Raw genomic sequence first — 27,165 nt, 5'->3', positions numbered from 1 at the left:
TGAGTCTATGATTCTATGAGAAGGGAGATGCCTTTTCCAGAGCTGCACGTACCGGAGGACGCTCAGAGTTTCGGAGGGTTGCAGGTACCCCCAGGGCGCTTTTCCAACACTAAAGACTCCATTAATTTCAGTAAACTGAATAGAAGAAAGCCTCTGAGAATAGTCAACTATTCTTCACTGAAAATGACCAAGCAGCATTTAGTTTGGTATTCTACTGACAGGTCTTTTGAGTGGTGTCTTGCATTTCGTAAGCTTTAAACACAATTATAGGTTTTCCTAATGTCAGCCTACTTAGAGGTCTTGCTAATAAAAACATGTGTCACAATACGTTCGTCAGTGTTTAAGGAACCACACAAGTTTTTTGTTTTTGCCCTTTTGTATTAGGAGGCTAGCATGGTTGCTCCTCTTCTGAAGCTAGTGCAACACAATCCTAAACATATCTATACAGAAGTAAGTACCAATGAGGTCAATGAGATTTACACTCTAGTAAGTATGCTTTGAACTACAACCTCGACCAGCTGTTCTTAAAACTCTTTTAGGCTTCCTTGTTCTGCGTTTAAAACAAAAACATGTTATGTCCACAATACGCATGGCCTTGGAAGGTTTTTGAATTAAAACTGAAATGCATCACAGTGGGTGGTTAGGTTTGTGCATGCGCTAGATCACTTTTTATGGCTGATGTGGAGAATTTGCAAGCCTAGAAGTGTCTACCTGCTGCCTAGCAACAATATTCCATTCCCTTAACCCCAAGTGTGCAGCAAAAAACATGAATTTTAGAAAGCAGCCGCCATGATTTGCTTGTCAAAAATACTCGTTTTCATCTTGGGTACTACAAGAAAGTGCTCTGCGGGCTGCGCTGATCTGCAGAGTGGAGTTTAAGAATAATTTTCATAAAATTACTTTAAGAATCATTTCCTTAAAATTGTTCGAACAGACATGAGGCAAAATTAACTCACCTGGGTCTGCTTATATTTTGTCCCTAGCCTGAAGGTAGTAGCTCAATGGAGAAATGAAGAAAGCAGGACTCTACCAGGCCTCATTTTTTACAATCTTTCATAAAATAGCAAAAGGTACATTGCTTACTTCTGTCAAGTTGTAAAGAGATGCTCCCCACCCCCTGCTCTCTTATACAAATGACCCTTGGAATTTTTACTGAAGGGTGGTATAAAGATATCAGAAATAAATGAATAAACACAAATCTTTACTAGAATAGAGGCCCATAACAACCTTGTTGTTTCTAAGCCAAAGTCAAATGATAACTTTATTCCCTGCTGCTGCTCACTACTTGTCTAAGATGTGGAGACAAGGACAATGCAATGCCCGTGTAATGTAAAAATAAAAAAAATGGATTATATCTCATTACATATGGATTCTTGCTGACTACATAATAAAAGTTCATCATTTACGATTAAGGCCCATCAAACAATCTTCATGGCGTATGAAATACTTCAGTGACTGTTTTAGGTTTAGAGAATATGACATCTCAAGATACATTTAGATTGCATTTAAGATAACTCTTAGAGAAATGACCATTATGTAGACTAGGCATAGGCAAACGCAGCCCTCCAGATGTTTTGAGCCTACAATTCCCATCATCCCTGACCACTGGTCCTGTTAGCTAGGGATGATGGGAGTTGTAGTCCCAAAACATCTGGAGGGCCCAGTTTGCCTATGTATACACACCAAACCCTAAAGGAATGTTGATATACTTGAGGGAGTACTCAGCTACCTTAGGCAGAGCTGGCCCAAGATATTTTGGCACTTGAGGAGCACCCCAAAATGGCACCCTTTTCCTCAAGAAAAGAAGGGGTGAGTGAAGATCTACATCAGAAATCATGGGGAGGGGGTGAAAGGTCAACATTGAGATCTGCCACCTGAGGCAGCTGCCTCACCTTGACTCATGGGTGGGCTAGCCCTGATCTTAAGGAAAACCGTTGCTCTCCACCATCCCTGTGTTCCCAGGTGCCCCTAGGTATTTTTACAATGCTATAAAAGAACGTCTGAGTTCTTCTCTGTTTCAGAGTTAAATAATATTACAGTATCAGCCACTATGGTCATTTTTGAATTAGGTTAATGAAGGAAACATGTTTATGGGGTACACTAGCAGGTGAATTAAGATATGCCTTAGAAGCCTTAATCCAGGTGCCCCTGCCATCTAACATGAGACTGGAGGTGACAGGAGAGAGGCTGTTCTTGGTTCTGATTCACCATTTCTAGAATTCACTCTTGTTAGAAACCTGCCAGCTGCCTGTGCTGCTATATTTTACACACTAAGTAAGAGCTTTTAAATTTTTTTCCAAGACTACTCATGGTGATTTTAATCTCATCTTTGCTGGATGGATTTTAACCTCAGCTATAAACAGCAATTGTGGCAATGGTGTTATTATTGTTTTCTATTTCATTGAAAATTGGTCTGAAAACTATTTAACTGAAGGACAGAATTAAAATAATTACATACACAAATCACAAAGCAGGTGAAATGACAGTTTTTCCACTTGTATCATTTGTTACTTCACATGGAATGGAAGGTTTCCTTCCAAAAGGTGGGTGGAACCACCCTGGGAACTTCGGATGATACAAATTTAATAAATTATTACTATTATTTTTAAAAACTATTAATAAAAAGCTTTTGCTTTCTTACTTTACTGCTGAAGTCTAAACTGTTACAAGATGGATTAACTGCCAATCTATCATGGAAATTCAAACCAAATTAAAATTCTGTGATTTTAGAGATGAAGCTGAATCTAAATTGGCAACACAAATACATTGAATTTTCTTCTCAGATAGCGCGCTTCCCTTGCAAACTGTTGAACTAAAAGGATAACTTGCATGCCACTACTTGGAACTTGAGGTTGGTGGAAAGATATTGAAGTGAACAGTTTAGCAATGATTCAAGGTTTAATCTAAAATAATAAACCATTTTAAATTAGCATGCCAAAGTTATTTAATGTGCAAGATGGAAATGGACCTTGAGGTAACCTCAGTACAGGACTCATTCTTCCCTGTATTGTCAAAAAAAGCCCCTGTCTGTGTGCCACACATCCAGTATATTTCTCCACACTTAGGTATAGAGGTAATCTGTAGATAGCGCATTAATGTTATTTCAATAAAATAAGTACCAGCACCAAATATGATTTAGGGATTCTTTTATGCTCTTCGTTGCAGTGTGAATTAAGGATTACCTTTTTTCATCACAGCTGGTAGCTGAAACAGTTTTTATAAATGCAATTGGTATATTATGAAATCGTTTCATAATAATTTATTCATAAATGAAATATTTTGAGGCTCTTAAACATTATATTTCTGATGTTTCTATTATTAATATGATAGAATCTGTATGCAGATGGTCACTACTGCGGTGCAAGTTCAGTCTAATCCTGACAATAATCCTGATCGAAAATCTGTAGCCTGATAGCTGTACAGACAGGTAGGGAGGCTGATATTGAGGTCGTCAGCCAGCTTTTCTAATTTCTATCTTCTGCTGCTTTCCATCAAGGTTGTGGGAAATTGACTGAACCACAAGACAAGTTGCTTCAGATCTAGTCAATTTCACTATGGGAAGTGAAAACAAACTATAGGACAAACCCCGTGGAACTCAGTGGGACTTACTTATGACCACATGTTTAGGATGGTACTCTGAGGCAAACTTTGCATTTGCTTTTCTTTTAAAGTAGTGTGCATGTGTGTGTGTGTGTGTGTGTGTGTGTGAGAGAGAGAGAGAGAGAGAGAGAACGTGCCTGTCTATCTACATTTTTAACATAGTTTTTAAAGAGATCCAGGGAAGGAATGGAGAAAAAAGGAGATCAGAAATCAAAGCGGACTATCTAACTTATCAACAGCAATGAGCATCCTTAATAGTCACACCACAAGGTACAAGGGCCTGGACACACTAGGAAAATCTCCAAAACTCCTGTGAACAGAGAACATGGAGGGTCACAAAAATGACCATGTGTATCATTTGTGGCTATCCTACCCATTCTCTTACAAATTTTGGAATACCTAAAATTAGCAAACAACCAGAGATTAAAAGAAGAAATAGTTTCAAGTAGAATGTAAAACCTTTTTGCTTTAAATTGTTTTAAATTAATTTAATTTCAATTTATCAATCAGTTCATCAAGCGTTGATGAGCTTTACAGAGCAACAATTTATTTGGCAGTTACCGTATTTTTCCGTGTATAAGACTAGCTTTTTTAACCAAAATATTCGGTTTAAAATTGGGACTTGTCTTATACACGGGTAGTGCTGCGGGGTGTTTTCTTAATTTGGAGTCCCCCAAAATAGGGGGCGTCTTATACATGGGGGCATCATATACACGGGAAGATACCGTATCTAGGATGAGACAGGAACATAACTGGTAACTGTTAATGGAATAGGAGGAATTTGTCAATATGGTGTGAGGTAGCTCCTTTAGGAAAATAAAGAATTCAGAGGGAAGGATTTGAACGGGGGGGGGGGGGAAGAGAGGGGAAATAAGGTATTTTGTACCACAGCTCTGTCTCCCGGCGCAATAGAAAAGGATGAGAAATATCAAAAATAAATATAAATAAGACCAAAAAGCCCTCTATAGAAAAGCGAGCGTTTTCAGCACCACGGACAGCGGAAATTGAAATTACGTGCCTCGTAATGGCCAGGCGAGGTAGCAGCGGGCGCTGCTCCACCGGCAACGCGATTCTCTGGCAGCATAAATGGGAGAAACCCCCCCCCCGGACCCCCCCAAAAAGGAGGAGGCAGCAAAGAACCCCCCCCCGGGACCTGGAGGTCCGTAGTGCCTCAGCACCCGCCCCATCTCCTTCGCCCCGTTCGCTTTCCAAGGCGCGCGGGTCTAAGGCTTTGAACTTGAGCATCTCTCTCGCTCATTCCGGGGAGAGCAGCGCTCGGCGCTTCCATTTTAGTCGCCGCGCAGGGGCGACGGCCGAGGCTGCTCCCCGGTGGGGCTGGCACGGGACGCGCCCCATTCGCTCTGCCGCCCCCCCCCCCGGGCCCGCGGCGAAGAAGGGCGCCAGCAGCCGGGGAGGAGGAGGAGGACCTCGCCTCGGCTATGGCGGCCCCCAAGCGCCCCCCACCCCCACCCCCACGCCTCGCCCCGCCCGCCCCCCCCCCGGCCTTGGCGTGCCTTTGCTGAGGAAGCCTCTGGGCCGCCGCGTCGCCCTCGGGCAGCCCCTGCTGCGCCCTTGACACGACGGCGGCGATCTGCCTCCTCTCGTCCTCGCTCAGCCGGCTCAGCTCCGCCGCCGCCGCGGCCCCGGAAGGGGGGCCCTGCTGCCTCGGAGAGCCGCCGTCCGCCGCGCCGGCCACGCCTTCGGGCAGCCCGGCCCAGCCCTCGCCGCCCTCCAGGCTGGCCTCGTTGCCCATGGCTCGGCAAGGCGAGGGCGAGCTCGGCTCTCCGGCCAACCAGGGGAGCGCCCGCGCCGCCGCCGCTGCTGCTGCTGGTGCTGGAGAGGCGAGGGCGGGCTAGGGCTCGACGGCGGGCGCCTGCATGGCTCCCGAGCCGGGTGTCCCCCGCTGCCGCTGCCGCTCGACAGACAGCAGGGCGAGGAGGAGCCGAGAGCGCTCTTCCGCCCCCTCCCTCCTCGGCCCGCACGGCGCATGCTCCTTGCACAAGGCCGGCTGCTGCTGCCCCTCCTCCCCTTTACACACACGCGCGCGCGCCCACACGAGAGCGGCATCCCCGCCCGGCTCGGCAGCGCTTAAAGGAACCGCACGGCGCGCGCCCAGGGTCGGCCGGGCAGGATCTCCCCTCTGGTCACAGAATGGTAAGGGATGGAAGGGGTCCCTGAGGGTCATCAGGTCCAACCCGCTGCAATGCGGGAGCAAGCGGTTCTGCACGGAAAGCAAGCGGCGCACAAAGGATTGAAGAAGGAAAAAAAGCAAGAGACAAAATGCAATTGAACGTCAGTAGAATCTCACTGAATTGTAGAGCTGGAAGGGGCACTGAGGCACACTGGAAAGAAAAGCATCCCATGGCTGTTGCTGATATATGCAGTTCGGTGTGTGTGTGGGGGGGGGAGAGGTTCATGAATTGAAAGGGGGTTGCTGTAATGGGGCTTGTGCTCTGCGTGGTGCAAGCCTTGCACTTGGTGCAGAAGCTGCAGTAGGTGCAGGATGCTGTAGCACGACTGCAGACAGGAGTGAGTCAGCACCTGACACCTGTGCTCAGAGATCTGCACTTGTTGTGGATTTACTACTGGGCCAGGTTGAAGGTGTTACTGTTAGTACAGTGGTACCTTGGGTTAAGTACTTATTTCATTCCGGAGGTCCGTACTTAACCTGAAACTGTTCTTAACCTGAAGCACCACTTTAGCTAATGGGGCCTCCTGCTGCTGCCGCGCCACCGGAGCACAATTTCTGTTCTCATCCTGAAGCAAAGTTCTTAACCTGAAGCACTATTTCTGGGTTAGTGGAGTCTGTAACCTGAAGTGTATGTAACCCGAGGTACCACTGTATATAAAACCCTTAACAACTTGGGAACAGTATGCCTGCATATGAAAAGTCACCAGAAAAAGAGTCCGTAGATACGCTATGGCCACAGAATATGCTCGCATGACCTCAGAGGGAGGCCAGGATAAAGCCGAAAGCGAAAGGACCAGGTGACATAATCAGACACGGCACATCTGCTCAAAGCTTCCCTCAGGGATTCTGTGTACATGACTCCCTCAGTTCACACATCTGCGGCTTTCCAGCCCATCTGGTTCTGAGGTGAGTCCAGTGCACTCTCTGTTGTCCTCATACTGCAAAATGACACACGGCAGTGTTATTTTGTGGCACATGGCACTAACATCCAACAACAAGGTCCGTTGAAACATGGGAGGGGGATTTAGGTTGAACCCAAAGGCATAAGTTAGGGATCTTTTTCATCCACATAGGGTAAGTGGTCCCAAGCCTTCTGTACCAACAGTTGCACCTTCAACTTGCCCCAGTTGCAAGGCTGCACTCCTGCCAGCAGCTCTGCTGCAGCATTCTTCACTAACTGTCGTTTCCAGGTCAAGCGCAAGGGAGGCCCCACATAGCACATTGGACTAATCCATTCTCGGAGTCACAAATGACTGAACTACTGTGATCAAGCTCGTTCAGTCCAGGAAGCTGTTGTACCAAGCACATCTGGTAAAAGGCGCTCCTAGCCTCTGGAGCTACTTGGGTCTCCAGTGACAAAAGCTGGACCCAGAAGCACCCCCAGACTTGCGAACCAGCTGCCCATTTCTTGGACACAAGAATCACTTGCCCACAGGGCCTTGCCAGGATGCAAGCTGAGCTTGCTTTTCCCTCATCCATCTTCACCACTGCATCCAGGCACCCATTCAGGGCCAACACAGCCTCTCCGGAATTAGATGTTACAGAGAAAAAGAGCTGAGTGTCGTCAGCAAATTGATGACTCCTTGTCCCCAAACTCCCAATGACTGCTCCCGGCAGCTTCTCACAGATATTGCTATGAGTTCCAGAGTGCCAAATACCTGGATCCAGTAAGTGTTAGAATTTAATCTAGGCTTCCGAACCCCTGAATTGAGCAAGGGTTAAAATATGCTAGCTTCCTCATGCGGTAATTGCCTGGCCTAATGGGCCATTAAGAGAAGGGAGGAAAGGTGATGAGCCATTAAGAAAGCAATGGTGAGGGGGGGGGGGCTTTGGGACAGATGACAAATGGGTGGGGCCGCTCTTATAGCTCTTAGTTGGTTAGAAGGACAAAAGCCAGAGTTTAGAGTTGAAAAGTGTGTGTAATGTCAGCTGAAGGCTGGAAGAATCAAAGAGGCAGAGCACAATGTTTGATTTCTGTCTGAATCCAAGGCTGTAGGTATCGGAGATAGAAGACCCTTCTGGAGTCCATAGGCTCAGGTGGTAAGGTAAAGGTAAAGGGACCCCTGACCATTAGGTCCAGTCGTGACCGACTCTGGGGTTGCGGCGCTCATCTCTCTTTACTGGCCGAGGGAGCCGGCGTACAGCTTCCGGGTCATGTGGCCAGCATGACTAAGCTGCTTCTGGCAAACTAGAGCAGCGCACAGAAACACCATTTACCTTCCCGCTGGAGCGGTACCTATTTATCTACTTGCATTTGACATGCTTTCGAACTGCTAGGTTGGCAGGAGCTGGGACTGAGCAACGGGAACTCACCCCATCGCGGGGATTCGAACCGCCGACCTTTTGACCGGCAAGTCCTCTGTGGTTTAACCCACAGCACCACCCGTGGTATATATGTGTAAATAAACCAGATATCATAAAGACAACAGTCTCTGCTGTGCCTCATTTTTCCAAAAGGCGTAAGTCCCTGGAACCCTCACAATGCTCAGAGATTGGGGTGGCGTGCAACAATATTAAATAGCACTGGGTATAAAATACTGTCCAGCATACTTGCCAGTGGCCCCAAAGGCAGACTTCCAGGGCTGCTCTCTTCCTGTAGGGAAGATTGGAACCACTGCCATTCCATAGAGTTAGTCCAGAAGGAAATCAGGTTCCCCATCATGGGGAAATATGCAAGGAGTGCTCCACCAAATTATGCCGTAAGATGTGATCACACCTCCCACCTTCTAGAGACCACAAATACAAAAGCACTGCTATGACTGGCAAACTGTTAAGCATCTGACACTTGAAATGTTTATTAAAAATAACGCTACAATAATTTTTGCATGCCTAAGAAGACTTTGGGCTTGCATTTTACAGCAGAAGCACGCACCCCCCCCCACTGCGTAAGAAACCATTTTGGAAATGGAGTGGGACTTCCAAAAGCGCAATGTGATATGCCAGCAGTAGTCCACTGTTGAAAGAACAGAAAAACATCCGAAGAGATCTGTTCAAGTCCTTGGGTGCACCTAAGTAAGCTCTTTAGATGCTAGACAAAGTAACAATAAACATTTTGAAGGTAAAGGGACCCCTGACCATTAGGTCCAGTCGCGGACGACTCTGGGGTTGCGGCGCTCATCTCGCTTTACTGGCCGAGGGAGCCAGTGGACAGCATGACTAATTTGCTTCTGGTGAACCAGAGCAGCGCACAGAAACACCATTTACCTTCCCACTGGAACGGTACCTATTTATCTACTTGCACTTTGACATGCTTTCGCACTGCTAGGTTGGCAGGAGCTGGGACCGAGCAACGGGAGCTCAACCCGTCGCAGGGATTTGAACCGCCGACCTTCTGATCGGCAAGCCCTAGGCTCTGTGGTTTAGACCACAGCGCTACCCACACCCCTTAATAAACATTTTTTACTTCCTCTATTTATTGTATACAGTGGTACCTCGGGTTAAGTACTTAATTCATTCCAGAGGTCTGTTCTTAACCTGAAACTGTTCTTAACCTGAAGCACCACTTTAGCTAATGGGGCCTCCCGCTGCCGCCGTGCCGCCGGAGCACAATTTTTGTTCTCATCCTGAAGCAAAGTTCTTAACCCGAGGTACTATTTCTGGGTCAGCGGAGTCTGTAACCTGAAGCGTATGTAACCCGAGGTACCACTGTAGTTCCCTCTTGATTTAGGATGCACCCGCACCCCCAGGGCTGTTTAGACTACAAATAATGTCTGCCTATTGGCCTGTCCAAAGAGAAGACAGAAAGGGTATAACAAGCAACAGCATTCAGTGAACATGTAAGCAAACAGGGAGACCAGGCAGGCAAAGATCTGTGGAATGAAGAACCAATGCAATATATCTGCATGCTTAAAACATCCAAAATGCTACCACTTGTGAAAAATGAGTGATTTTGTCCAATTTTTACTGTATCTAATGTACCAGTACACAGAATATGCTTAAGCACATAACCCTTGACAAAGAAGAAAAAAGTTGCATGTGTACAATATTCATTTGTGACACACGAGGAAAGCCACATGCATGTTATGGAAGAAAGTAGATATGTGTTTAACAGACCAATGTTTACATTTTCAAGCGGGAACAATTTTTACAATTGCCTAAATCCCATTTTCAAAAGTGAATTGCGTTATTTAAGAGCCTACATCACAATAACCACCAATAGGATTAGACACCTACGAACCTAAGCTACTTAGACTGCAATCGTCTAAGTACTTGCTCTGAATTAGGAAGACATGTTAATTGATTACATTAAATAAATTAATAAAACAATCTTGCATTTCACCGAAAGTTCCACATAGGTGCTGTTTTGGGAGAAAAGAGAAATGTAAGATACATTACTACTCATGTTTGAAAGAAGCATCTTTTCTATCTTTTGCTTCATTTATTACAACACAGCAGAAGCTAAAAAGCCTATTGAACAAACAGGGGTTTGTGTATGTGTCCTTCTTCATCCTCACACCGGAGCCAGGAGCCGTTATATGGTGGAAAAATGTGTGGCGTTTCACAGTGTGTGTGTGTGCGTTTTCTTATTTGTCCTCTGCAGCGAAGCCTTTGCCCTAGCGCCACAGTCACTGTCAGCTTGTGTGGCGCAGCGCTTGGATCAGGATCCTGGCTCCGGTGTGAGTGTGAAGAAGGACTTTGTGTCCGTAGCACAAAGCATCTGAAGCAACTGGTGCTGGACGATGGGACAATATAGGGACAACAGCAGAAAATGTCTGTTTTAGCATCAGCCTTATGATATTCTGTAGAGTACAGTGTCACAAGCAGAATTCCTCCAGATGATCTACGTAATCTTACACAGGCATAGGCAAACTCGGCTCTCCAGATGTTTTGGGACTACAACTCCCATCATCCCTAGCTAACCTGACCAGTGGTCAGGGATGATGGGAGTTGTAGTCCCAAAACATCTGGAGGGCCGAGTTTGCCTATGCCTGATCTTACAGATGTACTTGGGGTAAGGAAGTGTTTCAGGTAACATGGTCCCAAATTGATCAGGTTGACAACAAAACAACAAAAGGTTTAGGGGATAATTCAGATGGAAATTCCCAGGTGTCAAAATGGGTTATTCATGTATGCCACTACTGCGGCCCGTGTTTTGTTAGCCCAAAAATGGAAAACGAGCGAGGTCCCAACTAAAGAAGAATGGCAACTTAAACTGATGGAATATGTGCAGCTTGCGGACCTAACATATAGAATAAGAGAATAAGAAGAACATACGTTTAAAGAAGATTGAATATATGGGGGGAAATTGTGTACACTTGAAAACGTTAGTAATATCCAAGGCAACATGATGACCAAGTAACAATGCAATATTCCATTCACCATATATATGGGTTTATGAAGCATTTTTGTATCCTTCTGCTGTGCTGAAGAAGAATTCTATGAAACAGTGGGTATATCCAGAATCACTGTTCACTACGTCTGTTTGCGGACCACTTCGGCAGCGTTGGACATCATAAAACAAAGCTTTACGCCTTGTTTTCATCCGATAAGAATCTGACCCATTGCTTCTTTCAGAGACTTGCATAGTCTACAAAGACTTCCAGAGACTTATAAGACTTACTTTCAGAGATTTATGAGATTCTGTTTATTTGGTTTTTCATATTGTTCAGTGTTCTGTATAGATTATATAAAGAGTTTATATTGATATTGCATTGTTACTTGGTCATCGTGTTGCCTTGGATATTACTGATAATTGTTTGCAACACAGGGGTTTAATTGTTTGGTCACTTGAAAACATTAGCAGCATTAAGATAAATTGAACAGTGTAAATAAGTTTTGATGGATGGAATAATGGAATACTGAATGGTTTAGTTTATGTAAAATATGCAGGGATTTATGTTATGCAAAATGAACCATGGAAAGAGAAGAAGGGTAGTCATTCATATTTTAAAGTTGTTTAAATGAATCTTCTGAATTGTAATACAAAAAATTGTAATACAGAAAATTTAATAAAAATTATATATTAAAAAACAACAACAAAAGGATGAGTATGGCTTGGTAGCTGATTAGCAGCCAGTGCGGTTCCCTCAGCACAGGTGTAACGTGTGCATCTAGCTGCTCTACTAAACAACCTGGCTGCAGCATCCTGCATCAGTTGAATCTACCAACTGTGTGCCCAGACAATGTGACCTGGCACCCCCACAATGCATAAACCATGAACCACCAGAATGCCTATATTATGCAAATCCAGTTGAAAACACACGTAAACATAATAGGCCATATAGTAACAATTGCAAAGTTATTTACTAGAACTACTTCTCAAAAATTAGATACCACTTATCATAATGTCAAAAACAACACTGTGACATAATATAATAAAAATGTAACTTTTCAGTTGACCAGCGAGTCCAGTATGTACAAAATACGAGTCCTATATAGTCAGTGTCGTAGTACATTCTTTTCTAATATCTTCATCCCTCTTGTATTTTTCTGTCTGACATATTCCTTAGAAGAGTGGCATAAAATAATCTTCTACGTTTCCAATAAAGATGACTGGGATGGCAGACAACCCTCACAATACATACAACAGATAATGAAAGGACCACAGACGGGCTTCTTGGGTTCAAGTTTGGCCACAAATTTGTTGATTACAGATGCAAGTGAGCTTGGCTTGGCCCTGGGTTTCTCAAATATTATCCAGCCCGCTTGCTGGACAATTGCAGGGGGTCAAACCTGATATAAGGATGACCTATGACATACATCAAGGGACGTGGGTGGCACTATGGTCTAAACCACAGAGCCTAGGGCTTGCCGATCAGAAGGTTGGCAGTTTGAATCCCTGCGACGGGGTGAGCTCCCGTTGCTCGGTCCCAGCTCCTGCCAACCTAGCAGTTCAAAAGCACACCAAGTGTAAGTAGATAAATAGGTACCACTCCGGCAGGAAGGTAAACGGTATTTCCGTGCACTGCTCTGGTTTGCCAGAAGTAGCTTAGTCATGCTGGCCACATGACCGGGAAACTGTCTGCAGACAAACACCGGCTCCCTTGGCCTATAAAACAAGATGAGTGCGCAACCCGAGTTGTCCGTGACTGGACCTAATGATCAGGGGTACATATACCTTTTTATGACATACATCAGATAGATGCAATCCATCAGGTTTGCCATGTTGGGGAGTGCTATGGCCCTCAGCCCCTGCCTGGGTGTATGGGCAGAAGCCCTGCCCTCAGGATCCCTTTAACGGGATACTCCACAGTCATGGGGGGATGGAAGAGGCATACATCTCCCCCTACGACAATGAATCTCACCCAAAAAGGATATTGCCCAATGCCATTTCCACCAAAGCTGCGACAACTGCAATTTCTCCAGAGTTGTTGATCATGTCCTACATTATCACAACTATGATCTACTTAGCTTGAGGATGTTAAAGGCTAAATGTAAGTGGTTCAAACAAGCCGCAAATTATAAATTGACATGGCTGATACTAAAAGTAGCCAGCTTGCTACAGAGATGCTATGAATGTTATCAGGTAGAGGTGACAAAGTCTTGTAATAACTGTATTTTGCACAACACAATAAAAGGGTACTTACTGTCACTACTGTGAATAACGCTTTTTCTTTTAAAGATAAATCAAATACTACCACTGTTTTAAAGAGAGATGATAAAACTAGCCCCCTAGGAGATCAGCTCTGATCTGATACAAGGCCTGCCCTCAAATTTCAACTTCTCTTCCCTGAATGAGAGAGTGTTCTAATTTCTTCATAGTTTTGAGTGGCACAGGCTTGAGTTCACCTTGTTGTTGTGTGGTAGCTGGCGGTGGTGAGTGTTTTTCTTTCTCCAGCTCTCTGCAGCCTCCCCAGCTGCCTGTACTTCCTGATCTCAAAAAGCTCCATGGGAGGAGTTCTCAGTCATGTTATCTTCCTCTGAGCTTTAATTAAAGAGCAGGAAACTGGGTAGGCTGGGTACCAAGTTCCTGAGCTTGGTGCACTCACAAATTCTTATTTTTAAAAGGAAGTCCTCCATTATATCTTTTTTTTTAATGCCATTATTTTTTAAAAAATAAAAATTCTGCACTTGAAAAAACACAACAGTGAGAAGCTCTCAAGTGCATGGTAGATAGCATCACCACTTTTCTGTGCTTTCAGGAAAGCTCAGCTGAGGAGGTGTTGGGTTTTAGGAAGCATTGGCACCCAGGAAGGCTGCAGAATGCAGACTACAAGAGTGATGGTGTGTAGAATGAAAGAAAGAAGAATCACAACCACACACACAGCCACCTCAAAAGCAAAATTTCACCAAAATGTTCATTTCTTTTGGATAATTTCTCTTCTTCTTAACTGGCTTTTCTTAATGCAGAAAAGAACTGGCACAGCACTAATAATAAGTATAAAGATCAAGGAGCAGAATGTGCAGAGCCAACAAAATATGACAAGCACGATTGCAAACCCACAATTCCAGCCACCTCTGGTACTGGTAGCACACTCAAGGCCAAATCACAAATGACCCAGAAGATTTGCTGCAAGGACAGTAGCAGCTTCAGACGGAGGAGTAATTTAGACTGGGGAAACGGTGCAGGGGCAAAGGGTTTAACATTTTTGGCAAAAGTCCCACAGAGCCTAGGGCTCGCCAATCAGAAGGTTGGTGGTTCGAATCCCCACGACGGGGTGAGCTCCCGTTGCTCGGTCCCAGCTCCTGCCAACCTAGCAGTTGCAAAGCACGTCAAAGTGCAAGTAGATAAATAGGTACTGCTCCTGCGGGAAGGTAAACGGTGTTTCTGTGCACTGCTCTGGTTCTCCAGAAGTGGCTTAGTCATGCTGGCCACGTGACCCGGAAGCTGTCTGCGGACAAACACCGGCTTCCTCTCCTATAGAGTGAGATGAGCACGCAACCCCAGAGTCGTCTGCAACTGGACCTAACGGTCAGGGATACCTTTACCTTTACCCTAAGAAGATTACAGAAATTATTAAATTAAAAATGCAATAAAATACAAGTAAATATCAGAATACAACAATTTTACTTTAATTCCAGCAGTTAAAAGAGCAGGTGCATAAACAGTTGTCTGGATAAACAACTGGGTTTTTGAGAAATGACTGAAGGATTCAACAGATGCAGCTTTCCAAATCTCTTTCAGGAGAGTCCTCCGGATGCCCCATGCTACTGCTCCAGTCGAGCCCACAGATTCCACCCCCACCCATCTGCTTTTAAAGGCCATTTGACTCATTGCACACTGGTTTTGTAGGTGCTGCTGCTTCTCACACAGCCATTGCTGCATTCGATAGTTGCAACTTGCCATCAACACAGGGAAGCAGTTGCCAGGAAAGAAAGGGTTGTGCAAACAAAGATAAGGAACCCAGGAGTTATGATAAAGTGCACTGTAATTCCTTCACCAGCACTGACAGCAGCAATCCCATGCCTTACTAACAGGAACAAGAGATGTGTTGTTGTTCATTTGCCTACGTTCAGAGTTCAAGCACCTGCTGCTGTACTGCAGGAAAACCGTGAACTAGGCTTCTTGATCTCATGGCTCAGTTTCCAGACATTTATGCAGAAACATAGTTACCCGTGGCATAAATATTATAATGCACATCTCTTATCAATAACAGACAAGCTCCAGCGTTATAAAAGAACTTGTTGCCTTTTACAATGCAGTAAAGTCAGTTAAAAGGAATTTTATCTTTATTATTTTGGGAGTTTTCTTTGTTCTCTATACTTTTTGGCTCACAAATAATTTTTGTAATTATAGCTTTAAAAATCAGCTGAAGAGAGGTTATATAAACAGAACTTTCTAGCTATGCTAGTTAATTGTTGTTTTACTGACTATGCAACATTTTTTGTTATAATTTTTAATAAGCCACCTTGTAAGGAGTTGTCCAAAAAGTTGGAAATGTAAAGAGACCGAAGGTACATTCTTTCACCTTTGGTGGACATGCCCAAGGATTAAGACTTTCTGGGAGATGATCTATAATGAAATGAAAAAGGTATTTAAATATACCTTTCTGAAGAAACCAGAGGCCTTTCTCCTGGGCATGGTCGGCCAACTGGTGCCAAAGAAGGATAGAACTTTCTTTATGTATGCCACAACAGCAGCAAGAATACTTATTGCAAAGTACTGGAAGACACAAGATCTACCCACCCGGGAAGAATGGCAGATGAAGGTGATGGACTACATGGAACTGGCGGAAATGACTGGCAGAATCCGAGACCAGGGAGAAGAGTCGGTGGAGGAAGATTGGAAAAAAATTAAACACTATTTACAGAAACATTGTAAAATTAATGACTGTTAGAAGGATGTTGGAATGAAGTTATGTGACTTTAGCAGGAATGATATAAAGGATTTGGGAATAACTGACTGTTAATTGGTGAAAGGAGGGAAAGTAAAGCTACATTATACTAAGATTACAGGACTAAAATTTGAAAAGAGGGAAAGGATTTGCTGAAATGGATAATCGATCTAGAATACAAAAAAGGGAGGTGCGAGGAGGTCAAGGAAATAAGCTAATGAAAGACAAGTAATGGGAAGATTTGCTGTATTTTTCTTTGTTTTTTCTTTTTTCTTTAATGGATTTTATTTCTCTGTTTTTTTCTTTCTTTATTTTTTCTTTCTTTTGTATCTTATCCTTTTTTCTTTACCTATTGGGATGTGATGTATTGTTTTTTGTTTAAAATGATGTTTTTTACTTTTTCTTGTTGTACCCCTTAAAACTTTAATAAATATTTTTTTTTAAAGGAGTTGTCCAAAAAGACTGGGTATAAATAAAGCTTTACACCAGGGGTCAGCAACCTTTTTCATCTGTGGGCCGGTCCACCGTCCCTCAGACCATGTGGTGGGCCGAACTATATTTTTTTGGGGGAAAGGACACATTCTACTCATGTAAAAACACCCTGATTCCCGGACCATCCGCGGTCCAGATTGAGAAGGCGATTGGGCCCCCGGGCCTTAGATTGTCTACCCCTGCTTTACACTCTCTACTTTTTAAACAACCACACTGAGCTTGGAGTAGAAAAGAGGTTGACTCAGTCCACTTTTCGCAGTAAAAAAAAAAAGGTAAGGTAAAGGACCCCTGGACAGTTAAGTCCAGTCAAAGGCAACTATGGGGTGTGGCACTCATCTCGCTTCAGGCCGAGGGAGCTGGTGGTTGCCCACAGACAGCTTTCTGGGTCAAGTAGCCAGCATGACGAAACCGCTTATAGCACAATGGAACATCGTCATGGAAACCAGAGCGCATGGAAATGCTGTTTGCCTTCCCGCCGCAGCGGTACCTATTGATCTACTTGCACTGGCGTGCTTTCGAACTGCTAGGTTGGCAGGACCTGGGACAGAGCAACGGGAGCTCACCCCGTCACGGGGATTCAAACCACCAACCTTCTGATCGGCAAGCCCAAGAGGCTCAGTGGTTTAGACCACAGCGCAGTGGACTGACCCAATCAGGGGCTACTAGCCATGACGGCTATGCTCTGCCTTCTGAATTGGAAACTGGAAACTGCCAGAGGAAAGAGTTCTGCCATGCTAAGGTCCGTCTCACAGGTTTCCCACAGGCATCTGATTGGCCACTGTGAGAACAGGAGGCTGAATTTGAGGGCCTATTGATCTGATTCAGCAAGCTCTTCTGCAGGAGGCGGTCCCTTAGCTAACCTGGTTTCAAGCTGATTAGGGCTATGAATGCGAAAAGCAGAACCCTGAACTGCACCCAATAGCATGTTGGCAGCCAGTGCAGTTTCCAGCAGATGTGTTATATCAGGCTTCCTCAACCTCAGCCCTTCAGATGTTTTTGGCCTACAACTCCCATGATCCCTAGCTAGTAGGACCAGTAGTCAGGGATGCTGGGAATTGTAGTCTTAAAACAGCTGGAGGGCCGAGGTTGAGGAAGCCTGTGTTATATGGTTTCCTAAACCACCTTGTGATCTTTGGATAAAAGGCAGTATATAAAGTTAAACGAAGAAGAAGAAGAAGAAGAAGAAGAAGAAGAAGAAGAAGAAGAAGAAGAAGAAGAAGGAGAAGAGGAAGAAGAAGAAGAGTAGTAGTAGTAGTAGTTTGGATTTGATATCCCGCCTTTCACTCCCTTTAAGGAGTCTGAAAGCGGCTAACAATCTCCTTTCCCTTCCTCCCCCACAACAAACACTGAGTGGGGCTGAGAGACTTCAGAGAAGTGTGACTGGCCCAAGGTCACCCAGCAGCTGCATGTGGAGGAGCGGAGACGCGAACCCGGTTCCCCAGATTACAAGACTACGGCTCTTAACCACTACACCACACTGGCTCTCCAGCAACAACAACAGCATTCCAGTCAACAATCTAGAGGCTGCATTCTACACTAGCTGCAGTGCTTTTGTTACACCCAAGGGAAACCTCACACTGTGCACATTGAAGTAATCCAGTCTTGATATTTATGTTTGTCACAGAGACTTGCCATGAAGCTGCTAAAAGCACAGAACTAAGAATACAAAAGCTTTGCAGGATGAGATCATTGCACCCCAAATCCAGCTTGCAACAGCACGCGTGATCCAGATGGCCCTGAGAAGTTCAAGACCAAAGCAACATCTCTCTTCCGCTGCCGGTCTCTAACATCTGGTATTTGCGTGAAGTGTGCCTAAGTGGCCTTTTTATTTCTGAAGGGTGTTTGGAATGGACTTCAGCCATACAAAATCTTCCTTTATTCTAACGCTAGACAAGACACCTTCTTAAACGCTTTGTATCTTAATAGGAATGCAATGTATACACCTTAGCATGCCTTGGCAGAAGACTTTAAAAGGATTGCCTGACATCCTCGCCTGCCCTCGACATCGGTGTTACGAAACTGTGGTGCTCTCACTGCGTGAGTGAAGAGATTTATTAATCCATGTGCACAGTGTGTCACATGGCTGGTTTTCATTGCAATGCCAGAGCTGAATGAAGAGTTTTCACAATGAATGTAGGCGGTTTTGATGTCTCAGGATAAAACAGAAAGCACATTTGTTTCCAGTGATACCCGGGATCCAGCCAAGTAGACAAATGCTGCTATTGTATTCTTGGGCTGTATCTCTTTATTTATTGAAGTAGATATACAGTGACCACGATCCAAAGACCTAAATGGCTTCAGAGCCAAATACTTGAAGGAACATCTCTTTCCCATGCCAGCCTGTCCATATCTTAACATCTTCTGGACAAGCCCTGCTCCAAGAGTCCTCTTCAGTAGAGGTTGAATATACTTCCTCAAAGGACAGGGCCTTTTCTGCATTGGCCACCAAATTCTGGAATGCCCTCCAGAACGAGGGTTGTCTGGTGCTGACACTGTAAGCTTTTTAGTGCCAGATGAAGACCTTCCTATTTGCCCAGGCATTTGAGATTTTAGACTATTTTAGTTTGGGTTATTTTTGTCTCCTATCTCTCTCTTCTTTAAAACTGCATTTGTAAGTTGCAGGGCTTCAATTTATTTACACTTTTTGTATAGTGTTGTGGAATCTTTTGATGCAAGGGTGATTAAGAAATATTTTATATAAAAGTAAATAAAATGCAACAAGTGCCTGCCATAGACATTTGTTCCTGGTGATGTTCCAGGGCCTCTTAACAGCACGACCCTGTAAACCCTGCTGCGTTTGGTGGGATTTACTCCTAGGGTGTAGAGAATTGCAACCGTAGTCTCCCTTTCCCCCCCCTCAATAGCTCACCCAAATAGCTGGAGGACCCTGGATCCTGGCTAGAATGTATCAGCTACCTTTTAGGAGGCTGTGCAAAACTGCACTTTCGTGTGATCAGAAAGTCCCACTAAGGTCACCCTGTGTTTGCTTGGCTTCAGACTGCATGCCAAAGCTCACATGATAGAATGTCCCCCCATGCAACAAACAGATAAACAAAAAAACCCAAAGAAAACTATTATAGCTATCATGGGATTGTGTTTATATACCACCCACCTCCCAGAGGAGCCTAGGACTCTTCACAAAATGACAATATAGCATATCTCCAAACAGTAGTTAGTATACTGAAAACTATGTATCGAAAAAACAAAATTGCATAGAGTATTTGGTGTGGTTCCATTTTACATGGAAAATTGAAACTCCTTCCTTAACTTCTGTGCCACGTAAGCAATAAACATATTGCATAATATCACAATTTGTTCTGGCATACAGCTTAATCTCCATGCATTCTCCAATCTCCAATGCATTCTCATAGTCTTTCAGTCCCAAACTAATGAAATCTGAATTTGGTCACTGCTAACACATGAAAACATCGTTTATTAATATAACCTATTGAATTCTAATTTGACTAAGAGGACATCCATCTATAAAAGAAGAGGTCATACAACTTTGTTCTTGCATCCTTACAGGACTTACATAATGCTATGTACTCACATAGTATTGTGGAAGAGAAATTCCAACCATTATCCAGAATTTATAATTCTATTTTTTTGCCTTGGTTCCATTCAGTTGAGTACACATTGGATAATAATATTATGCATGCATATTCATTTGCATAATTTTAGGCCCAAAACAACAATATTTTAAAGATTATTTGTAAATTATTTCCTCTATCCTTAATGTGTGAGAGGTTAAAATGTAAGAGTCCTGTGGCACCTTAAAGGCTAACAAATGCAGTTATTACAGCATAAACATTCATGAAATGAAGTCCACTTTGTGAAATTGAGAGGTGAGACTCTGTATCCTCAACAGATTATTCAGAACACTTGTAAACAAATAGGAAAGTACTTTACAAAGGGAAAGGTCAGCTGAATAGCTATGATTTTATATAACAGAACCTCATACCTTAAAGTCCTGCAGTCCTAGGAGTGTAAAGATTCCTGCTCTTTAGTGGTCCTGGCTGTTCTACAGACTGGGAATTGCCCGTCTTCCTCTGAATGTGCAGAGCAAAGAGGTTAGTCTGTGATATATTGGTCTCGCTAATCCCTTCATCTCCTCCCTCAAACAAGTGAGTGCTTTGTCTAGCTCTTAATACTGAGCATATCTGTGGCATCAGTGATCCCTAATCAACAGACAGAGAGAGAAAAAGATGCCATCCAACAATGATTAAAAAGATATCATGTTATGTAAGACGTCCTGTGATTTAAGCAAAATTGTATCGTTTGCTATTTTAAAGCAGCAATCTTAAGCATCCACACCCCAAAGCATTAAAACAACAGGCCCAGGGAAGGAAAACAAGAACAAATGTACTCTTGTGGTCAAAGGGTACATAGAAAAAAATGTTTTGAATGTGGTGGTTACATCGTTAGGCTGCAATCATTTGCATATTTTCTCAGGAGCAAACCTTATTGAACACTGTGGGACTTACTTCTGAGTAAGAATGCCCAGGATTGCGGTTCTTTACTGTACTAGAGTGAGCATGGGTTCAGATTATGTATGCCTTGCTTGTTCAAAAGATATATTTAGGTAATCACTATTGGGGCTGCTATTTACCTGAGAGGATAGGAAAAGGTAGGGGAAAATGTACACATCACTTGGAAAGACAGGTGAACTAATGTCAGTGTACTGGAAGAAGCAAAGATCACCAGTGTCGAAGCAATGATTCTTCAACATCAACTTCGTTGGAATGGTCATTTTGTTCGGATGCCTATCGTCTTCCAAAGCAACTACTCTATTCCCAACTTAAGAAAGGAAAGCGAAATACCGGTGGACAACAAAAGAGGTTTAAAGACGCTCTCAAGGCAAATCTTTAAAAAATTTAACACCAGCACTGATCACTGGGAAACACTGGCCTGCGAGTGCTCCAATTGGAGAACAGCTTTACTAAAGGTGTTGTGGATTTTGAAGAAGCTCAAACTCAGGGCGAAAAGGAGGCATGAGCTAAGAGGAAGGCACACTTGGCAAATCCACACCGTGATCAACTCCTGCCCGGAAACCTATGTCCCCACTGTGGAAGGACATGTGGATCCAGAATTGGCCTCCACAGTCACTTACGGACTCACTGTTAAGACTGTGTTCATGGAAGACAATCTTACTCAGCTATGAGTAACCACCAAAGAAGAAGACCTGAGAGGAATATAGTGGGGTTCACCTCTAAATAAGCACGCATAGCTTTGTGCTTCAAATTTATTTTTCCAACCTATACTTTCTAGAAAATAATAAACATGGACCCATGCAAATATTACTACTTAAATTAGGACCTCAAACATGCATTTTCATATTAATCAACTAAAGCTGTAGCTTATTAATCCATTTATCATGAGCAATAGACCTAAGTGGAGAGACTCAGGACCTAAAAAGGGAAGGGGCCCAATCCTGCCCTCCTTGCAGCTTGCCCAAAGCAGACTAGTGGGTGAGCTCACGCAGAACTTACTAAAAACATGTTCTCTTATCTAAAGCCTGCAAGCGCTTTGATCACATTCAGAGCACCGTGATTCTAACTTTAAACAGTTACGGCTTCCCCCAAATAATTATGGGAGTTGAAGTTTGTTAAGGGTGCATGTTCCCCTCCCAGAGCTACAGTTCCCTGGGAAGAGGGATTGATTGTTAAACCACTTGGGGAACTGTAGTTCCAGGAGGGGAATGTGGAATATATGAGTATCACCCTGAGCTCAGGTGCTCCAGCGGATGTCATCAGCTGTCTTGCTCTGGGTCACAAGACTTTGACCATTCAATAACTATGTCCCAATGGGAAAATTTGTGGAAGAACAATTGGAAATTCACAAACTGTTATACTATTAGAGAGAACTTTCTAAAAATTCAGCACTGATTGTACTTAACACCCTGGAAACTTTCAAAAATGTACAAAAGTGTGCCAAGTAATTGCTGGAGATGCGGAGATAATTCAGGAACTTTCTACCAGATGTGGTGGTTATGTAAGAAAATATAGGTATTCTGGGAGAGTACTCACTCAAAACTGCAAAAAAATGCTAAAGATCTCCTTTAATAAAAAAACCAGAGGCCTATCTCCTGGGAATTACAGATTTGGATATTCTGCAAAAAATGAAGGATATATTTTCATATGCTACGGCGGCAGCAAGAGTTCTCACCACGGCAAAATGGAAGAGTACTGAAATTCCCTCTATACATGAATGGATCCAAAAGCTGACAGAATATGCCGAATTAGATGGTCTATCAGAAAAAATAAAGAATAAACCAAAACAGGATTTTGTCTCAGAATGGGAGGTTTTCAAAGAATATTTGAAATATAATATATAAGCAGTTTAAATTTTGTTGCAGCATTGGAGGAATTTCAGTAATAGTTGCAAGTTAGACATAAGAGTTAAGATATATTAAGAAAAAGTTAAATTATGATAAAAGTGTGTATTGGCAATAAGTAATATAAAATTGAAATAAGGAATAGACGGGAGGTCAGGTCTATAGTGTTAAGACCAATTTATGTTTTATTGTTTGTGAAGAAAATTTTGTGTCTATTGTTTTTCTTGTGTGTAATTCTGTATCTGTGTTTTCCTTTTTCGTTGTTGTATCAATTAAAAAAAAACAACTGTCTTGCTCTGGAAAAAGTGCCAGAGCTGCTTTCCCTCACCTCCCCACCTCCAATTCACCACTGATAGACTCAGCCTCTCTGTACTTCCATAGCTATCCCAATGCTCTTGATAAGGATGCGGATGACTGTCGCCTTGGGTGGTTAATGCTGGCATGTTCTGTTCCTTTTCGGCTGGTCTTCCCAATTGGCCTGACACACAAGTTGTTCCACTGATGTTTTCAAAGCCATTTAGCTCCATCTATGAGTGGACCTGTTATTGCACAAATTTCAAAGCAGTTTCTGTGCATTCCAGAATTTGCTCCCCCTAAACATCATTCACTTGTATTCAGTCCTTGGCATTTTGCTATCACATAATGCTTGACAGTACATTTCATACTGATGGGGGGAAATGACTAAAAAGAGGAAATAATAGTTCAAGTAATTTCAGAATGTAATAGTATCTCCTGAAAGGCAAGCCATACATGAAAAATAAATAGTGCATACTACATTTGTGAAACTTTGAAAGCCGGTGATATTTTCCAATAATTATTTGTACTTTTTTAAAGCCCATGTAGAGCTATTGGAATAATTCTTACTTTGGGTATGCTATACATTCCCTCAGAGCACACACACACACACATTCTCAAAAGTAATATACACCCTCTCTCTCCCTGCTCCACTTTTAAAGGGGCTTCTTATGAAACGAATGCCTCAAATTGCTTTTATTTGCCTAAATAAGTCAGAAAACCTAAAATATATAATCCACCAAAACCAAGAAAGACAAGGTGTAACTTGTTATAAATTCTCCTTCACATAAAATTGTTTTACAGCCTTTAAAACGGTATCTGAAGAAAATGGTATCTGAAGAAGTGTGCATGCACACGAAAGCTTATACCCAGAACAAACTTGGTCTCTAAGGTGCTACTGGACAATGTTTTTTATTTTTTAATTTATTCCGACTGTGTCAGACCAACACGGCTACCAACCTGAATTTAAAATTGTCGTTCATGTTATATAGCGTGGAGCTTTCTTTAGAACAACAACCAAGTAAAATAAAGCAAAACTGGACAAATCTTTCCATCAGAACTGGATTTGGCCCAACTTGGTAACATATGGAAATTCTGACCACCCAAATTACACTAGTATCATCCCGTTCAGAAACACAGATGATGTCACAGCTTGTTCAGGGCGAACTCACAGGAAGCACAGAACCCAACAGTGGGAAAATGACTTATCAGCGGCTGCCATGTGGCTCATGTACCATTTGGGCCTCAGTCGTCACCAGCATAGCATTTCCCATAATACTGATATGTATCAAAGCCATTTCAGTCTTCCTCTGCAGCTGACTCTCCTCTTGCAGCACATTTACTCAAAACGAGTCACACCATCAGGGATACAACAGATTGATTTGATTAAGGATTGAATTGAAACATTGGGATGAGTCTCCTGTATGACTGGACCAGGACTGAAATGACTGCTGGAAAGTTCATGTTGCTTCTCAGCACCTGAAAACTATTTTTTATTTATTTACTTTTATTCCAGTATTCATTTGGAAACTCTTCAATTATCACATTCTAAAATTTATTAAACTATTATTTGCTATTTCCTTGAAATGCAGAGTGTATTCACATATTCAGCTGCCAGTCATGAAGGGTAAAGTTATGAAACATAGGGAAACCAAGGTCACTTCCAAACTCCCAGCATTTTGTGTGCCTCTCTCACCTGCTCAGGTAGATTCTGGTATTTATCCTTTGCACAACAGAGTGCATGTTTTTATCCAATTCCCAAGAAAGTGGGTGCATTGTGATAAATAGCAATAGCACTTCAGCACTTTTCCATTTTTAAAAATTTTAAAGTGTGATTAGAAAAATTATGGGAGAAAGCACTGGAAAATTTGGAATAAATACCACTTGATAGTGATATCATATAACTTGCATGTAAATTTTGTGTGTGTGTGTGTGGGGGGGGGAACCCAAGATGAATGCTCAATGAACAGGTTGTCTAGAAGCAACCTAAGTGATGAGGAAATATATGTGAATGAAGCCAAGTTGTTGCTGCATTGATATGATTGCTGATAGTTTCAGAATACAACTTGCAAAATTATCACATAGACAGAAGGTGAATGAAAGAAGTTCACTTCTGAATGACAACCTGTGATTGTATGCATATAACCATTTAGTTTGATCTTCTCTACAGCCTTTGCAAATAGTGAGGATCTTTGTTGTTCTTATCGTTCTTGTGCTTCCTTGGATTTCTGATCGGGTGTTGAAGTGTTTTAGCATTTGGTAGCACAATACAGGTGTCCAGCTTACCAACTGGTCATGTGAACCACCAGCAAACGACCACCAGATAGATGGAAATCCAAATTCAGCCAAAGTCTGTACGTTGTTGTTGTTGTTTAGTCGTGTCCGACTCTTCGTGACCCCACGGACCAGAGCATGCCAGGCACTCTTGTCTTACACTGCCTCCTGCAGTTTGGTCAAACTCATGTTAGCAGCTTCAAGAACACTGTCCAACCATCTCGTCCTCTGTTGTCCCCTTCTCCTTGTCCCCTCAATCTTCATGGATCTCCTTCATGGATCACTGCCTTGTCATGGCGAAGGGGCTTGAATAGCTCAGAGAAGCTATGAGCTATGCCGTGCAGGGCCACCCAAGATGGACAGGTCATAGTGTAGAGTTTTGACTAAACATGATCTACCTGGAGTAGGAACCGGCAAGCCACTCCAGTATCCCTGCCAAGAAAACTCCATGGACAAAAACAACAGGCATATAAAAGTCTGTACAGATGTTACTAAACACGGACACAGGAAGATCAGCGGTCTAATACAATTTAATTTAACTCTTTTGATATCATGTTACATTTTGCCTGTTCTGGACTGGAGAATATGTGCTATGTGAACTTAGGGAAACAGGTCTTATCGTTACATAGATCACCAGATAGTATAATAAACTGATATCAATCTGCTGTAAATGAGCCTGTATGCTTTCCTCTCTCAGTATCCAAAGTTTTTGAGTAGTCTCTCCTGCTTCTGAGGCAATACAGAATGTGCAAAAATACTAGGCAGTAGAGAGAGACATTATTCTAAATTGAGATTTAGCCTTTGTATGCTGAGTTACTTTTAAAGGTCATACTCATTTTGCAGAATTAATCCCACAATGGTCTTTAAAAGGTACAGATAAAATTAATAAGAGAAGCAGCAATGACAAATACAATAACAGTAGAAATAAAGAAATATTATATGGAAGGTATTTGCTGAACCTCAATGTGTTATTTACGTAGATCAGCAAGGAAGGATGATGAGCTCATTTGGGTTGACGTTAGACAGACAAAATGATAGCTATTTACTCTTTATTTAAAATAACAGCTGCACACTTTCATTGCCACTTTAGTTCCCTTTATTCCAAAGAAATGAATAGGGAAATATTTAAGTTGTGCATCTGTAGCAGTGCCCAAAGGAGGAATGACCACTGGGAAGAGAACAGAGAGAAGAAACGTGATGGTGCATCTGCAGTAACACAACTGGACACATTCCTCTGCCCTGGCTGCAACAAAACATATCTCTCCCATATCGGTCTCTACAGCCACAGCAGGTGCTATAACCTTCCACCAGTTTGACTTTGTTCCAAAGGCGCTCTCCTCTGTTGTCTCCCGAGCAGACAGATGCCAACAAGGGTTCAGGTTGGAGCTCAGGGGATGATTTTGGTTCAGGGAACAAGCAAATCAGTTGCTCTTTGCCTAACCCTAACCATTCCTCATACAATTGCTCATAAGGTAAAGGTAAAGGTACCCCTGCCCGTACGGGCCAGTCGTGTCCGACTCTAGGGTTGTGGGCCCATCTCACTTAAGAGGCCGGGGGCCAGCGCTGTCCGGAGACACTTCCGGATCACGTGGCCAGCGTGACGAAGCTGCTCTGGCGAGCCAGCACCAGCGCAGCACACGGAAACGCCGTTTACCTTCCCACTATAAAGCGGTACCTATTTATCTACTTGCACTTGGGGGTGCTTTCGAACTGCTAGGTGGGCAGGAGCTGGGACCAAAAGATGGGAGCTCACCCCGCTGCGGGGA

At 43.2% G+C, this 27,165-nt stretch overlaps 1 protein-coding gene across 3 annotated transcripts in view; it reads right to left on the bottom strand.

Moving 5' to 3' along the window:
• PCLO (piccolo presynaptic cytomatrix protein) overlaps nt 1–20,583 on the bottom strand; it is a gene marked incomplete at its 5' end in the record, with an annotated part of 240,339 nt that extends 219,756 nt beyond the window's left edge. For 2 of the 3 annotated variants that reach the window (XR_014548608.1, XM_083615376.1), the window contains one exon: nt 20,459–20,583. Coding sequence is in view for 1 of the 3 variants with exons in the window: in XM_083615377.1 (XP_083471503.1) it covers nt 5,105–5,353 (249 nt within the window). Of the gene's footprint in view, nt 1–5,104; nt 5,354–20,458 lie in introns of those variants that run through there. The other variant, XM_083615377.1, reaches the window with a different exon arrangement.
• Nucleotides 20,584–27,165: the final 6,582 nt, after the last annotated feature.

Source organism: Podarcis filfolensis (assembly GCF_964270895.1).
Source record: "Podarcis filfolensis genome assembly, chromosome: 5".
Lineage (NCBI taxonomy): Eukaryota > Metazoa > Chordata > Lepidosauria > Squamata > Lacertidae > Podarcis > Podarcis filfolensis.
The sequence above is the reverse complement of the archived record's forward strand: the minus strand, read 5'-3'. Positions and strand labels throughout refer to the sequence as shown.